This window comes from Synchiropus splendidus, chromosome 1, assembly GCF_027744825.2.
Source record: "Synchiropus splendidus isolate RoL2022-P1 chromosome 1, RoL_Sspl_1.0, whole genome shotgun sequence".
Lineage (NCBI taxonomy): Eukaryota > Metazoa > Chordata > Actinopteri > Syngnathiformes > Callionymidae > Synchiropus > Synchiropus splendidus.
In genome coordinates, this window is record NC_071334.1 from 67,563,064 (window position 1) to 67,579,428 (window position 16,365).

At 43.9% G+C, this 16,365-nt stretch overlaps 1 protein-coding gene across 1 annotated transcript; it reads left to right on the forward strand.

The window, feature by feature from the left end:
• The first annotated feature begins 3,224 nt into the window (after nucleotides 1–3,224).
• On the forward strand, nucleotides 3,225–5,117 carry LOC128750640 (hereditary hemochromatosis protein homolog). The gene is made up of 2 exons (XM_053851003.1): nucleotides 3,225–3,338; nucleotides 3,672–5,117. Exons 1-2 carry the CDS (start codon nucleotides 3,275–3,277, stop codon nucleotides 4,691–4,693), a joined length of 1,086 nt encoding a protein of 361 aa, XP_053706978.1. The 5' UTR covers nucleotides 3,225–3,274; the 3' UTR covers nucleotides 4,694–5,117.
• Nucleotides 5,118–16,365: the final 11,248 nt, after the last annotated feature.

A 16,365-nucleotide genomic window follows, 5' to 3' on the forward strand; every position in this document is an offset into this window, starting at 1 on the left:
GAACTGAATATCTCTGATCTCCATTTCATTGACATTTGATCTGTGACACTGTAAAGGGTGCAGCCCAAGCTATGAACACCTCTTCCCCAAAGGGTGGTGTTCCCCAGCCAGCTAGGAGAAGTCATCTCCCCAACAAGTCTGGCCTGTGGCCGCCTCCACATTGGAAATGCCGTCTCTCCTGCAGGTTTAACTAGATGGTCCAACCATATGGTTCCGTCAAATGTGCAGGAATGACCTCCTTGTTTTGCGCCTGTCCTGGACGACTAAGCTTGTCACCCATGATGAGATAAAGACTAAGGGTCCTGTTTATAAAACAGTGCATAGGAAAACACACTACGGTTGGTATACACAGGAAACGCAGGACACACATATACGTGAATATATATATATATATACACCGCCCATATCATGCCTACTTTATCACTATTTGTTGCCTTAGGAGTGACAATGTGTGACCAAGGGACAGGACATGGCGCAGAAGGCGAAACAACGAAGGCTCACCTCGGCATTACAAAAAAAAAGTCCACTGAAAATAGTCCCTATTTGACGCCATGCATTCAGTTTAATAAATGGCAGTTCTGTCAGAGGCCCTTTCCTACACTCAGTGGTCGACATCACCAAGGTGTTATGAGGAACCCAAAACAGACTTCCTCTCGGTAATAACTGCACAGATGGAGGACGTCTGCTGTGCTCTAATGATCAAGTGTGACATCGCTGTGTGAGCCAGGTAATCTTTGGTACCTCATTAAAACCGCTTCGCCACCTCCTCCACTGACTCAACCAGAACACCATGTATTACAAATTAGGAATCTCATCCACATTTTTTTTTAAATAGGAGAATCAGGTTGAGTACTTTGACACCTTCACTCACTCAAAAAGACATTACTAGGTAACTTTGCTCTGAAAATAGATCATTTTTCAGGTCACATTTAAAAAGTTTAGCTGAAAATGGAGGCATGACATTAGACTTGTCACTCAAACAAATTAGAATTAAATTGACATGTTAATCTAGTGTAACACCTACTGGAAAAAAAAAATCCTTCACAGACACAAAACCCTTATTTTGAATTACGTTTTCCTGTCTATACTTTCTTGTCACAAACATGGCCCCATTGATTACCTTTCTTCAGAAGCCTCTAATCTCTACCAAGAAGTGTGTGTTGTCGCTGGACGCACATCTGGATATTTACTGTTGTGGAACTGCTGAGACTTGATCCTGTCACTAGGTTAAGATTATGTATGTAAACCCCTCAGTCCAACGGATTATTAGTGCAGATAATCTGAGGAGATAAGCTTTACATAAGGTGACTGTCTCTTGGGAAGTGTGAGGTGATGCATTTTGTCTAGTCATTGGCCAGTTTTCTAAACTCACATCTGTGAATGTGTTGTCAGATAGTGGGCCATTTTTTCATGAGTTCTAGCAATGCATCCTCCTTGTCAATAAAACACAATGATGTGCATGTGTTGAGCCTCCTGGTGTTGTTTTGTTTTCAAGTTTGCTACATGTAAATGTGTGTACCTTTTTTTTAATCCAGTCTAACAGTGCCTCTGCTAGGATCAGAAACTGTTTCTGATCTGTTTCTGAAAAGTTGTTATTGTTGACAATTTGACTGCCTTACAACTGTAAAGTGTATGTTACATGGAAAGAGAAGCACAGCTGATCAGATGAATCCTGTTTTTCTGACTGGTAACATCCATGAAAGACCATTCAAATAAGAACCAAACTCATTTTCAAGGGTTGAGAGATTTGCAGCTTCCCCATCCACTACCGTGTTCCAGAGTGAGTGAGTGTGACGTTCCTGTCCCAGTTTTGATGCCACATCAGGGAACATGGCTGTGAGCGACACACAAGGACACAGAGGTGTATGGCTAATGCAGCATGAGACTGTGTGTTGTATCACATGTGCAGGACGTCGCCCTCAGCAGGGAGCAGAAGAAGAGGTGGAGAGAGGAAAGGGGAGAGTCGCTCTGAGGAATCACAGTCCCTGTTGTCTCACTTCTCCCAGGGGTCTGTGTGTGTGCCTGTGTGCGCTCCTCACCCGCCTGAGGAGTGTGTTGAGTGAGGGGCGTGTGGAGAGATGGGGGCTGCACAAGCTTGAGGGCCCTGCAGGGACCTGGACTTCTGTCGTCCCCAGATTCCGAGCCATGTGCTGGGCTTCTGTGCCCGGCCTCAGGTCACTGTGCAGGAATAGTATGGGGTGATGTGAGGTAAGGCGGGGGACGTGTGTTTGTTTTTAGAACGAACGCTTGGATTGCACACTTCTTTTCTTCAACTACCTCTTTCCTTTAGATGTTTATTTAATGATTAGTTTGGTTTAATATGGTGTGAAGTAGAAATGACTTGCAACTGGCACTCAAGTTAGTGATAAAGAGCGTTAAGTCGTGTCATATTCTGGACCCACGCACTGCACGAAAACAGCCATTTACAGGAGTTTTTGATGGTACTGTGTATAACAGATCAATTGGCCCTGTCGCAGCAAGGGGTTCTTCTTCTGGTCTGGTTCACACAAGGTTGCACCACATTCTGTCCAGGCTCTCACTCACTCTGATGAGGTTTTGCGTCAGATGTTTTGGACACGAGAATGGAGACTGACTTTAACTGTATCCTGTTCATTCTCCTTGATAATGTCTTCAACGACTTTGGACCCCAGTAGAGGCAGATGGACTCAGCTTCTGCTTGTTTACAGGGACTCACACGACACCACTTCCATGCTTCTCACTATCCACTTCTATGGTTGCATCTATCCGACCTCCAGTTGGCACCTCAGCACCATTTACCACACCACTAATGGCATATCAGTGAGCAAGGTCTCCAGGTGTTGAATCTTAATGTGTGGGGACTCTTCATACCCCACAACTTGAATGCAACACCACTCATCCTCGGCTTGGGTTCAGGAGTGGGTTTCTGATGAGCCCTTAACTGCCAGTGATGTTGGGAACTCATCTTCTCTGGAGCAGGGCATCTAGTTTTACCACAGAAGCTTACGTCCGTCAGAAACTCTATTTTGTTCCCACATTGTTACCTTCATGTCTTAAGTGACACTAAACTCTCATTGGAGTTTTTGACTCATTTTGCTACATTGTTCATACTGGGTTCAGTTTTGTCCTGGTTATTCGGCAGAAGTGAATGAAGTGAGACAGAAAGATTCAGAGGCTCGGCAGGCCCGTCTTGTTGGGCCGCATTCCTGAGCTGCCTGCTTCGGAACTTAATCAGCTGGAGAAAAGCGAAAGCTAGGTCGTCTGAGATAAACCGTGTCAGCTCGTCCAGACCGCCATGTGGACCTTCTGGATCCAGCTGATGTTGGTCAGCACGTCCGTCCAGCAGGTGACCAGTTCAGGTAAGACTCAGTTTGATTCATCGTGTGACTGCCGGCATCAGTGTTGAAGAAACACAGCTGTTTGATGTTTGTGTTATTCAGTGGTCACAAGCATGTTTTAGTTTTTGGGACGGGCGTTTCTCTTGGTGAGGGACCGCAGTGGCCACTGTTCACCATCAGTGGTCTCAGTGAAGTCAGGAGAGAACACGTGAGGAGCTGTAACGGCTGAGTCATGCGTCCTTCAATACATTGATACATAACCAGCCGACAACACCACTCAATCAAAACCCTTGTTGAATCTCGCCTCAGCTTAAGAATTCTGTTTACCCACAATCCTCTACTCTCTCGGTGCAGGACGACACTCCCTGTGGACAATGGCCACCTACATCTCAGGACCCTCACAGTTTCCTAAATGTAGCTTGGTGCTGATGCTGGACGACCTCCAGGTGGGCTACATCGACTCAACACTGGACAATCCGGTCATCAGCGGCATGGACAGGACTCCTTTGAACCTGGGTCAGAATGCCATGAGGATTGTTCATCATATCTACTCCAACATGAGGGGCCGAATCAAATACTCCACGAAGCGCTTTAACCACACCAAAGGTCTCCATGTTCAGCAGCGAATTGCCGGCTGTGAGATCCAGGATGGACAGCCAATGTTCATCATGTCACGTGACGGTTATGATGCTCAGGATTTTGACTGCATAATGTTCGACACAACTCACCTCTCCTACACGGTTGGAGATGGCTGGGAGAGCCAGTGGAATGCAGCAGAGTTGCATTACGTCCAAACTCTCTACCAACATTTCTACCTTCCGACATGTGCTGCAGTCCTGAATCAGCTTCTAGACCAGAATAAGAACCTCTTGACCCGTCAAGTCCAGCCAAGATTAACCATCTTCTCCAAGCAGGTGAAGGGCAGAGCTCTACTCACCTGTCTGGCCACAGACTTCTACCCTCGCCACATCAACCTGACACTCCTCCAGGACGGACGACAGGTGCAGCAGAATCAGCTGACCGCTGGTCGGGTGCTGCCCAACGGCAATGGCCTTTACCAGATGAGGATAACACTGGTGCTGACAGAGCAGGAGCTGCTGCAGAAACACAACTACACCTGCACCGCTGCTCACCTGAGCCTGGACAACCGGCTGCTGGTGAGCTGGAGGGCAGGGTCCTACTACTCACACCGGGCACACCTGCTCTCTCCGCTTGTCCTGGTCACTGTGGTTCTGCTGCTGCTCCTGGTTCTGGTCATAGCCAAGTGTTGCAAACCTCGGGAGCCAGGAGCTCGCAGAGACACAGTGGAGGCAGAGAGCGCCACCATGGTCAACCGCAACACAGACACTGTGTGGCCACCAGGGGGAGTCCGGTGAGGAAGGTGCATCCTTGCTGGTGGACTTCTTCCGTTCTTGCTTCCAAGTTCCCTCTTTCATCTGTCAGTCGTTCTCTGGTGGTGTTGTGACAGTCCAGTGAGTAGAAGAAACAACACTGACTTGACGTCGAGTTTCCAGATGAGTGATACTGAACAGCTCTTTTAGCTTAGCAGGAAGTTCTGCTCCTGTACTCTCTTTCGCCGACACTTATCCTGGCTTTGGTGGCATTCTATTTTAAGAGGAGCAGTAGAAGAAGTTGTTCTGGGAATAAAATGTGATGGTCGCTGGTGTGAGAGATAAATAAAGAATGCAATGAATGAAGCCTGTTGTTTGGTACCAGTGGTTAAAACACCCAGTCAGAGTGCCAACAGTGTGGACAACTACATGAATCAAGGCACAGCAAATTCCTGGAATAGCCTTGACCCGAATTCTGGAATATTGTCTTGAATATTGCACCCTTTGTTGAGTGTGTTGCTCAACTCATTTGTGATGCTTTCAAGAATGTCGTGATGATAATTTTGGGAGCTACAAATAATCACAAAAAACAATGAGTTCAGTGAGACCTGAAGTGAGCGTCACAATTTTTGGTATTTTTGTATTTCCAGATACTGCTGGACTTTTTTTTTTTCTTGTTTATAAGACAGATTTGGATGATGCTCTGAACTGCGTTGGAAAACACACAACTTTTCCAACATATGGACTGTAACAAAACCCTTCATGAAGAAGCATCTGAGTGATGATGTCGTAGATGTTGCAACAAGCCAATCACACCATATGTCACTATTGAGTTTCAAGATCTGTCTCAGCCATGAGTTGCTATCACGTGCAAAAAACGACAAAGAAAGACCTACAGTATATTCACACAACAATTACAAAAGCTGTGTGTTCATTCACACAAACACAATGCGCTCGCAACATGCTAAAAATACAAGCATTGACACAGGAAGTGAAAGAAACCAGGGTTGAGAATTACTACTCGAAATCTTGTTGTCGTTTCATCATTGACTCTCAACATTCCATGACTTTTACATCTTTTTCTCTGGATATTTAAGTCGCATTAGCTGCTGCTTGTATAAGCCCTTCGCTGAGCTAAACTGATGACATTGTGTGCGGTAAGATCCAATATTCCCTGAGCCATTTGTACATAAAGATCTGCGCCGCCTTATTCGTTCTTACCAGTATTAGTTTTTGTATTAGATTTACAGTCAAAACATTTGGAAGTTTACTTGCCGAAGAACAAGCAACCGGAAAAGTTTGAGCCATAGTTCATTAGCTGGCTCATAATGTGCCGATGTGGCGATAAAAAATGTGCACCAACACACCACCAAGCCTTTTTCCTGACATGCTATTAAACTGTGATGCATGACTGCTGCTGCAAGTACTTCGTCTGAGTATTTTCAGTTAAAAGGTCAACAAGGAGACATGACAGCACTACCAAATGGTGCACCATGTGTTTCCCCTCATTTCCTGTCTGAGCTGCTCAAGTCAAGTGAACATATTTGACAATGCATGAGAGATTCATAAGTCGTGCCATCAACAGGTAAGAAATTCTCATGTAAGAGTCTTTAAGGTGAACGTCAAGCCTCAAGGGGGCAAAACAGTTTCAAAATCTGAAGCTTTTTTTTACCTGTTAAGACCCCACACATAGGAAAAAAGTGAAATAAAATCAGGCGTGAATTGTCCACCCTATGGTGCGCCCTAAATTTCCCCGTTCCCCGTGGACCCGTGAAGGAACCAACCAGGTGGAGATGGAGTGAGATTTACTTCTCAGGATGAAAAGCTTGTTCACAATTACGTAAATGTCGAACTCCTTCCTTTCCTTCCTTGTTCCTTCTACATCACAGTTCAGGTCGGGCGCGATCAGTCCCCCGATAATCGAAACATATTGAACCTTATTTATTACTACTCTTATTACTTATTACCCATTTCTTACTTTCTTATAGGATGAAGAAGCCAAATCTGATCGTTGTCCTGTGTGGCCCCCATGAGTGGCCACATTACATAGATGTTACTATTGTGTTCCAGTGTTTGAAACATTTTTGAACGTCCCTGACATGAGGCTTCATACTGCTCACCCGTTTTTGGGCTAGAAGACAGCATCATCTGGGTTTAGTCTATCTGGCTTTTCACTACTGCGCCACACAAAAAGATATTGAAAATTATCATGTGCTTGTCAGAGAGATTCTGGCTTGATATGGTGGATTTAATGGTTCAAATATGGTAGAAGTGCAGTTTAATTGACCCGTTTATCTGTAACAGTCCTTGAAGCTTCCAATAAAACAGCCTGCTCATTTTTCTATTCCGTTATCTGTTGGTTGTTATCACTGTGTTCCATCACAAACACTTCTAATGGCTTTTAAGGTAGTTACCTGGGAAGTCCTGACATTTATTACCGTCATTTTCTGGGACTGACGGCGCAAAGGTCTGCTGCTATCAGGAGGCGACATCATTATGAATTATTGTTTGCAGCCAAGGTAGAAAATTGTACTTTGTGGCTGTGTTTCCCCTGTGATAAATCAACCAGTCACTTTTCACATCTCGGACTCTCAAAGCTGCTGAGCGCAGGTCTTTTCACCCCCCTACTTGCTGTTTACCCATTTCCTTCTCCCGCGCTGCCATGGTGAAAAAGCGTCCTGCAGGTTGTTTGCTGCAACAGCCAGTTTCCTCCATTTCTCAGCCGCAGATCTGTACTCATTCCTGATTATTAGTGCCGGACAGAGCTGCTACTTTTCAAATGTTTATCCTTCTCTGGAAGCGGGGGGAAAAAGTGACAGGGAAATAACTAGACAAAGAAGCGCTGCATTTGTCACTAGCTATCTGATCGCTGTTAACATGGCAGAATGAGAGGTGAAGCAACACTAGTTTATCCCCAACTACATCTGCTCTGGTAAAGTAATCCTCTGTGTGTTGGAGGCGAGATAAGCCCTGCACACTCGCTCAAAGGCCCCGATGTAGCAATGTCGTCAAAAGTTGTTCTTCAGCGTGGCGACTCTGGAATATACTGGGTTTATCGTAACTCTTTGGTTGGATCTGGAATAAGTTGTAATAACAGAGCTAATGAGAAGGTTTCATCGTGAATATGCATGGGAATTCACTCAAAAGTGTTCAACTGGTTTGCTTGTTATTGTTATGATCAGCACTATTTAACACTGCAGGATCAAAACATGTCTTTCAGCATATACCACCGCAAGCAAGTCTGCTCGCGCCACCATAAGCAAAAGCTTAACCGAATAACATGGCCTATGTTGTGCGTCCTCATTGGTCGCACATTCTTCATGTCCCCTTTGTCCTTTACGCCTTTTTTTCTGGTGACTCTATCACCACTCATTCTTCGTCCAACTCATCTCTCCTCTCCATGAGTCCAACCCGGACCTCCCTACCTCTAAATCTTACAAACTCACAATGAAAACCTGAGCATCTTCAACTCTGTCTTTGTGTCTGAGCTTTAGTCTCTGAACCTTTTTGACTGAGCTCGACCGCACCTGTTGATGTCTATTGGTATCTAGTGATACTGAATGGTTTTGTGAAATTGTGATGACAAACTGTGTACAGTGTAGCATATCCAATACAGCTGTCAACAATGTAATATTGGGCAGAGCAGCATTCGTCTCATGACTCTCAATAATAAACTGAGTTACCTAAACAGTTCCCATGATGCTTTGCAGTCCAGTCAACCAATCACAAAACACTGTTCTGCCTCTGCAGCTGGTCAGCTCTGAAGAGATGTTGGAATACATATTGACGAAAGCAGCATCAAAGCTTGTTTTCCCCCCAAATCCTGTATCACAGTGATCATGGACTGTGATTGGTTGACTGGGCTGTAGAGCATCATGGGAAGTAACTGTCACCGAGCTCGCTGTTGAGGATGATGGCACCCCACATGCTACTTCGTTTATTAAAGGGACCAAACAGGATCTCTAAAGTGACACGAAGTCAGAGAACGTCGGTTGGTTTTGACGGTTTTTGATTTCCGTGTATAGATTCAGTCTCCCTCAAGAGAGCCACAGCACCTCAGACATATATAGATACCACCTGTTCCACTTCTGCCTGCACCTTCCTTTACCTGCTAAACACAACAAACACCTCTCTGCATTGTATAGGTTCTGCCTCACGGTCTCTACCTGGAAAAGCTGCGCTGAAATGTGGAATGTCTGGTCCAATCTCCAATGGTGTGATCGATTTAACATAAAAAATGTGATCATAGTAACAATGAAAATCAGGTCTTATTTTTCATTCACTCATTTGTTTTTCATCAATATTTTCGGTCAATAGTTTCCATTGTGTCGATTTTTACTTGCTGTGCTGTTGTAGTCTGGCAGACAACGATCAGATCAAATCCTGTCTTGTCGTCCTTCAGAAATTAGGAATGGGACGAGCTTTGCTGCATGTACATAGACCATCTTCCCGTTCCCCAACAGGAACCAGGAGCAGGTTGAGAAAAAGACACGAGAAAATGGTGGAATAGAAAAACATAGCAAAGTAAAATGGAGTGCAGAAAAGTCCTGGGTTTGGGAGGCCCTCTGTCTCGACTCTCTACAAAGATTAGAATGGACTAAAATGCAGGTTGGGTTCGGCTCCCAGGAATCGACTGCCTCAGGTTATGTTGAGTTATTCAAGTTCATGTGAACCTTCTGGTGCTGTCTGATCACTTTGCTGCTCTCCAGCTCTGAAGGAAAATGAATATTAATGTCGGAGCAGCTCCTCACTCTGATCAGAGCGCTCGGCTGACTGGTTCCCAGCGTGGCGCCACACCTTGCTGTAGGTGACTGTCAGGTTTGATTATAGGCAGATTAAGAGCTCTTTCTCCATCTGCCGATGTTCTACATTCGCTGATAAGCTGCGTAAGCGCTGGACAATTATTCACTGTCAAAAAACGTTTAGAATTGAAGCTGTTTAGACGGACCGCGGCTCATTCTTTCAAGTGAATGAATAGTGAGTCTGCAGGTGATAAGCCAATATGTTTATTAATGATCTTATAACATATACTGTATGTAAAATAAAAAAGGTCAGCCGGTCAAATGTGTGTGCGTTCGGGCGGATGCAATAAGGTTTCATGGTAAATAGCACTCGCTTGCTTTTTCAGCCTGTTTGATTGATGGCACAGGGAGGCTGATGGTGTCTGAAAGCTGCTACTGGGTGAATGGAAGCGTTGGGGCGGGGTGGGTCTCTTCCCGCCATTGCTCAACTCATTTGTAACACATTTAATGCTGAATCAGCGCTTATGCACGGGTGAATTTTCTGGCAGGATTTGCGGGTCCATCTCACTTGCACGACAAAAAACGAAGAACCTGTGCTGCCGTCAGAGGTTTGTTTTGTGTGACTGTTTTTGCTGTTTTACTCACTGAAAATAGAATGGGTTTTTTTCTCCTCCTGTTTAATTCAAAGCACATCATCATTCTTTTTCTCACTACAAACTAACAGTGGTGACATCATCCCTTAGATGCTCCTTTGAGGTGTGTTATGTTCAAGTCTAGGGAACGCCATGCTGAGAACAGACACAGTTTGGACCTCAAAATATATGAAAGTTGGTCTGCTCGTAAATGAAGGAGCCATTGTACACCGCACAACATGTTAAACAACCATGAGGTTACTTGAGTTGGACTATATTTTCACTATTTTTCAGGGTCAATGATGAAGTTGGACTCTATCATCTTAATAGAAAGTCTAGAATAAAGTGTTGACAATCCAGTATAAGGGCATAATAAACTGTTTAGCACAATGAGCTCAATGAGACAGAAGGTGGTAGGGGCTTTGGGGAACTATTCAGAAGTTGCGAGAATAGGAGGGAGCTCACGTTGCATCTCTGACCAAATTGCTATCATTTGTTCCTGTCCCATTACGAACTGAAAATATACTTGAAATCTGAGCTGATGTATGTAAATTTGCTAACAGACAGACGAAACTTCCATGGTGGAGATAATAATATTATAATTGTTGCTAAAACTGCTTTTTTTACTGTGTTTTTTCAGTAGTATGTCGACAGATATTTCTCTAAAATACAAGTATAGTATGCCTGCTTGTCAAAAAAATGGTATGAACCAATGAGATCTGTAATCCTTGCCACTGTAAAATAGAAATACCTGAGTTAAAGATTCAGTTTGTGGCGTATTTCTTGTTTTGTTTTAGTCCAAAAATGTTTCATCTTGCACCATTGGCCCAATCGTCTTGGGTGTAATTGGTCATCCAGTGTTTCCTGGCATTATGGGAGACTTTTATTCACTTTACGCTTGTTGTTTTCCTGAGCCTTTCACACAACGTCACGCTCTAATTTTCCCCATTTAAAAGTAATGAAAAACAATTCTGGCCCCAGTGCTACGGCTGGAGAAGTCAGTGTTATTGGGAGGCGGTCTGAGCTCTTCTGCCTGGTGGTTGGATAACAGCAACTGCATTCAGATCATAAGATTGGCAACTTCAATGCGTCAGACTGGAAGATTTTCTCCACTCTATGTTAAAAAAAAACCGATCTTGGTCTCCAAATTGGCCCATGAAGCAGAATTAGTGGGCTGGTGATTGGAGCAATAGCCTGCGTTAAACATGTGCCATCAAACATCCTCAGTGAGGCAGATTCCTATCAGATTACTTGAGGGAGCAAAGAAAACAAGGCTGATCCGGAGAGGTGCCACGGTGCCCGACCTCATCTATCTTCCTCTGGGCAGCGTGTACTTCTGTGATCCTTGACCCCCAACAGAGAGGTGCCGCATCCATCACTTCATGTTAGGTAATGCAGTTAACTACCTACTTCCTCCATCTGGGCGGCTGTGGCGGCTGGTGAGGCCATTTGTCTGCAGGTAGACGAGTCAAAGGGGATGATCCTTCTTCCTGTCGGGTCTGACAAAGAGATTGGGTCGTTACACTGTGCTGTATGTGAAAAACGAGGGGAGTCCATCATTGAGCGCTTCGCTGTTTGAGATGTTTTCTCCTCCCTCTGTTGCTGTCGCACGAGGTGTTAAATGGCCTGTCTTGGCTGGGCAAGAGAGAAAACGCACAAAGGATGAAGCACCTCGCTGGAAAAATCATTTGGGTTTGGGAGTCATTTTGCATTTCTCTTCATCCGCACAGCTATGACATAATCCTTTCTAGTCATTATGATATTAGTTAACGCAATTTACAGAGAGAGAATGATGATGGCGTCGAATAAAAAAGAAAAAATTAATCCTCAGTAGTCCTCCCACTTCTAGGAACTAAACAAGATGATACAATGACACAAGTTAGATCTTCTGGCTTTTGGTTTTGGCACTGTTTGTGGCATCACTACATCTAGTTTTGGACACTTTTGCTCTGTCTTTTTTTACGCGAGGCGCTGCCCACCACGTCAGGAAGCCACGGAACATGTGCATCAAAAGTCCACTTTCCTGACGTCAGTGTAATACGACACGGGAGTGAGGGAAGTGTTGGAAGTCGTCCTCAGCCGGGCGACACACGTGCCGGACACATATTCACAAGGAGCTGGTCTTATTTCTCGGTCGGTACCAAAGACAAAGACTCACAAGAGTGAATTTGAGAGCGTGTTTTAATGTTTATTTAACACGACAATAGCGTTTGTCAGTCTTTTAAAGGCAGAAACAGGTGAATTATCATGGAGCCCAACACTGAGACCCAGACTGCTCACTTGTTCAATGACAGGCCTCAAACTCCTGTGACTGCGGGTGAAAACCTCGGTGTTCTGACCACTTACAGAGCTTTGTGTTGCTGTTTTTGAACAATGTTTCCCGCCCAGACAGCAATCAGCACATTTATCCACAGTGCGCTGGTGTCGTGTGGAGACACGCTGCACACGTTTCTGACATCCAGTGTCACCCACAGCGAAGTGCTTCCCAGCACGAGGTGCTGCTCTCATGGTGGGATCAAGTCTATAACCCATGTTGTTTGTGTTCAGATGTTGACCTCTGAGCTGAATAGACTTATAAAAGCCCCCTCAATGGCTGTGTCCTCTTCAATTGACATGGATAGAGCACTGACGTTGTGACTCACACTTCACACATGTTGACGAAAATAGAGGAAAACCGTCCCTACTCTAGGAAATCCCAGTATAAGGCACCCCTAAGGTAGTGAAGCGCTCAGGAGCACCCTATATATATACTGTCATATGTGGATCTGTGCTTAAATAACTCTGCTGGTGCAATACATACCATATGACACGCAGTAGACCTTCAGGAGCAAACGAAGTGCCACCTCATGGCTTGCCTATATCCCCAATGCCCATCTTTCTTTCAGGTGACCTGCTGCCACGACAGGATCAAAGTCACTCAGCGATGAAAAAGTCCACCTGAATTTGTCAATAATACTGGCTTTATACTCAAAAAGATATCAGCATTTGTACAAACTTGCTGTCTCTGTCATGAGAGCATTTCATGTCGGTTATTTATTAGTGATAAAACTCAAGACATTCCGACTTCCTGAGAGGAACAAATAAAGTGACAATATTGACTTGGATAAACAGGGGGAATAACTCAAACAATCTTACAGACAGTTCGGTTTGGTGGGATTCGAGGGATGTAGTGCAACGCCACTGTATGTTCAGAGGACTTAATTGATTGTGTGCAGTTTCAGTGGCTTAGCATCTGGTGCTTGTGATAATCCCCCTTCTGTCCTGCATCCCTCGGACCTATTGATGAAACACTCAGCCTTGTAGAGCCAAATTTACTCGCTACATTAGGAAATGACACGAGGGCAAATCTTCACCTGAAGAAACTTTGACCTAAAACATTGAATAATGATTCAATTATAAAGGCAATAACTTTTGAATATATTGTTTTCCAGTCTCTGAAATGACCAGGTTAATAGTCTTGCAAGTCCAAGTTTTCCTAGTGAACCAAGTGAAAACAAACCTGCTGGGTCGCTTCAGTTTCCTTGCTTTGCGAACCTACTGCTGATCTGGTGGCCTAAGATGGTTTCCCATGACCACAGACTGCATGTCTATATGGGCAAAATGTTTCAATATGTGTGAGAGATTCATGTGCTTCCATAAATGGGCACCTCAGGAGTTTCAACAGTCTGTCTGCCTCCCCTGATCTGTGGTGCGAAGACCATTAGAGGCAGGTATATTGATGGCACCGATCCACCGCAGCCTCCGTTTCCTGGTGCGAGGCAACATCTATGGCGAGAACGCTCTCGTGTTCCCAGTCACATGGCGGTTGTGCTGAGATGCTAATGGTGGTGCAGGAGAGAGCTCACACACATGCGGTCAGCCGCTGTCCCGTTGGGTGCAGTTGGTAAAGCTCAAACAGATGGGAACACGGAAGATGCCGTTTGTTTGCCGCCTCTGCCCATCAGTGTATTCAACATGCCATCCAGAGACCCCCTTTTGTGAACTGCCCACACTTCATTAGGATGCCAAGATAATGGCCAACATGCTCGCACAGTGACACCCCATTTCCTGTGCACTGAGCTCTCCAACCACGACAGATGTCAGCCGCCGACAGTCGCCGGGACCACTCCACTTCCTGCGCGATTGGCCGAGCCGACCCGCTAAGAGAGTCGTAGTGATACCAGAAGTGTTTTAATCTGAAATATCCATCATCGAGGATTTCTTTGGCAAGTTTTACTGACTCATTTTTGTTTCTTATTGCAATATCCAAGTCTTTCTTTTTATTGACTTTTATGTCATGTTAACATGCTTCAGTTATTTTGAAGGTGACTTGTTGGGCAAAAGCTGCCAAAATAAAATGGCAACGCTGGCATTTGAATATAATGAATGAAACTCAATTAATTCAAGACATATTATGTACAATCTTCATAATAATTAATAATAATAATAGTAATAATAATAATGTAGCAGGCGTGTTTAGGTATTCACATTATCTAATAATTCAAAGACAAAAGTCTATTGCAGAAAAATGGATAAAACTGATGACAAATGCTATTCAGAGGAAGAAAAAAAAATATTCACACATCAAACTGTTGCTCCTGAAATATATTTATTGATTTATTTCCAATTCATGTATTTGTTTTGCTTTGTTTTGTATCACAATACAAATGGAAGGATCATCTTCTTGGAAAATGATGCATTTTCAGTCGCAATACAAGCAGATGTTCCAGTGGTGTCCCTCACGCGGATGAAGAGAGGGAGTGTTGTTGTTTTAAAAGGTGTTATTATGCTTTGGCGTGTGGTAATAACGCCAGGATTTAGAGTGCTGTCAGTGACACATCCAGAAACGGGAGCAGGGGTTGCAGACCAGGGCTAATGGAGGCAAAACAGCTCCTGCCCCCGCTGTCCTAAAATCGGCTTTTAGAGGGAAAACAGAGGCCACCTCTCTGTGCTGGCGCAACACGATATGTCAATATGAAAGGCAATTTAATCCTCTCATTTAAATATGCAACCCTCCGCCTCTCTGCTGTTTGAACCCCGACCAGATTTCAGGACCAGGGGGACGGAAATTGTTGTACATTTCCTGACAAATTGAGTTAAACGGACATTAAGTAGGGCTTTAAGAAAACAAATCTTTATCACAGGTGGACACTGATGGCGTAATGGGGGCCTGCAAGCTGATCGTATCACCGGCTAATGGCTTGACAGGATGCATTAAGATTTTTGTGTAAAGAAGCGACAAGCAAATGCAGACCTGTCAAGTGCAGCTTGTCCCCTGCTTTCCTTTTTTTTTTTTTTATTCCCATACATGGAAGCAGATGTTTGTGCATGCACGGTGGACTGGCAGAAGGGAGCAGATGCCTGTACCGCTGCCAAGGTTCAGGATTGTACAGACGGTGCATGTTCAGAGACAGAAAAGTGCCCTGGCCGTGCCATAGGTGGCTCCGCAGCTGAATCCACCCCCCCGGATGAAGCAGTGCTTTCATACATTCATCTATTTGTTGAATTATTTACTCATTCCATCGCTTGTTTGACCATTTAATGACCCCCCTGCAGGCTCTGGAGAGATGGAGCATTTATAGACAGATGACCATTTATTGGGAAAATAAAAGCAAATGTAATCCCGCTAAAGAGGCGAGCGGTTATATGACATCGCATTGAATAAACAATCCGACTTTTGCAATCACCAAGACACAGATTAAAAGTCTCTTGACTGTAATTGGCTCGCCAGACCTTTACAATTGCTCTGGATGCAATCCAGCATTTAGAGTGTAGGACCTGCCTTGCATTGCTCGTGATCGACCAATGCTAGCAACGCACAAGGAGTTACACTGTTGTTTGCCTGTGTGTCTTTATATACAGGGGTTGAACAAAATAGTGGAAACACCTTCAAACTTTTTTAGCTTTAAGGTAAATCTATCTATCTATCTATCTATCTATCTATCTATCTATCTATCTATCTATCTATCTATCTATCTATCTCTCTCCATATATATATATATATATATATATACACCTTAAATTTACCTTATTTAAGCTATATATATATATATATATATATATATATATATATATATATATATATATATATATATATATATATATATATATATTTTTTTTTTTTTTTTTTTTTTAAGATATATATATATAAGGCAATTTAAGTTTTACATAGGGACCAATTTAGGCCTGTGTAATTTCTCTTTGATGACATATTTATTATTTATTATAGTGTTGGATCTGTCTCACTTGACTGTAAATGAAACGTAGCAAGTGACAATGTTATTGCAAAGGACCGTAGAAGGGATCAAGAGAAAGCTGAAAGATATCTCAGGGGTTGCCATAGAGACATTGCCATGGGCAGGTC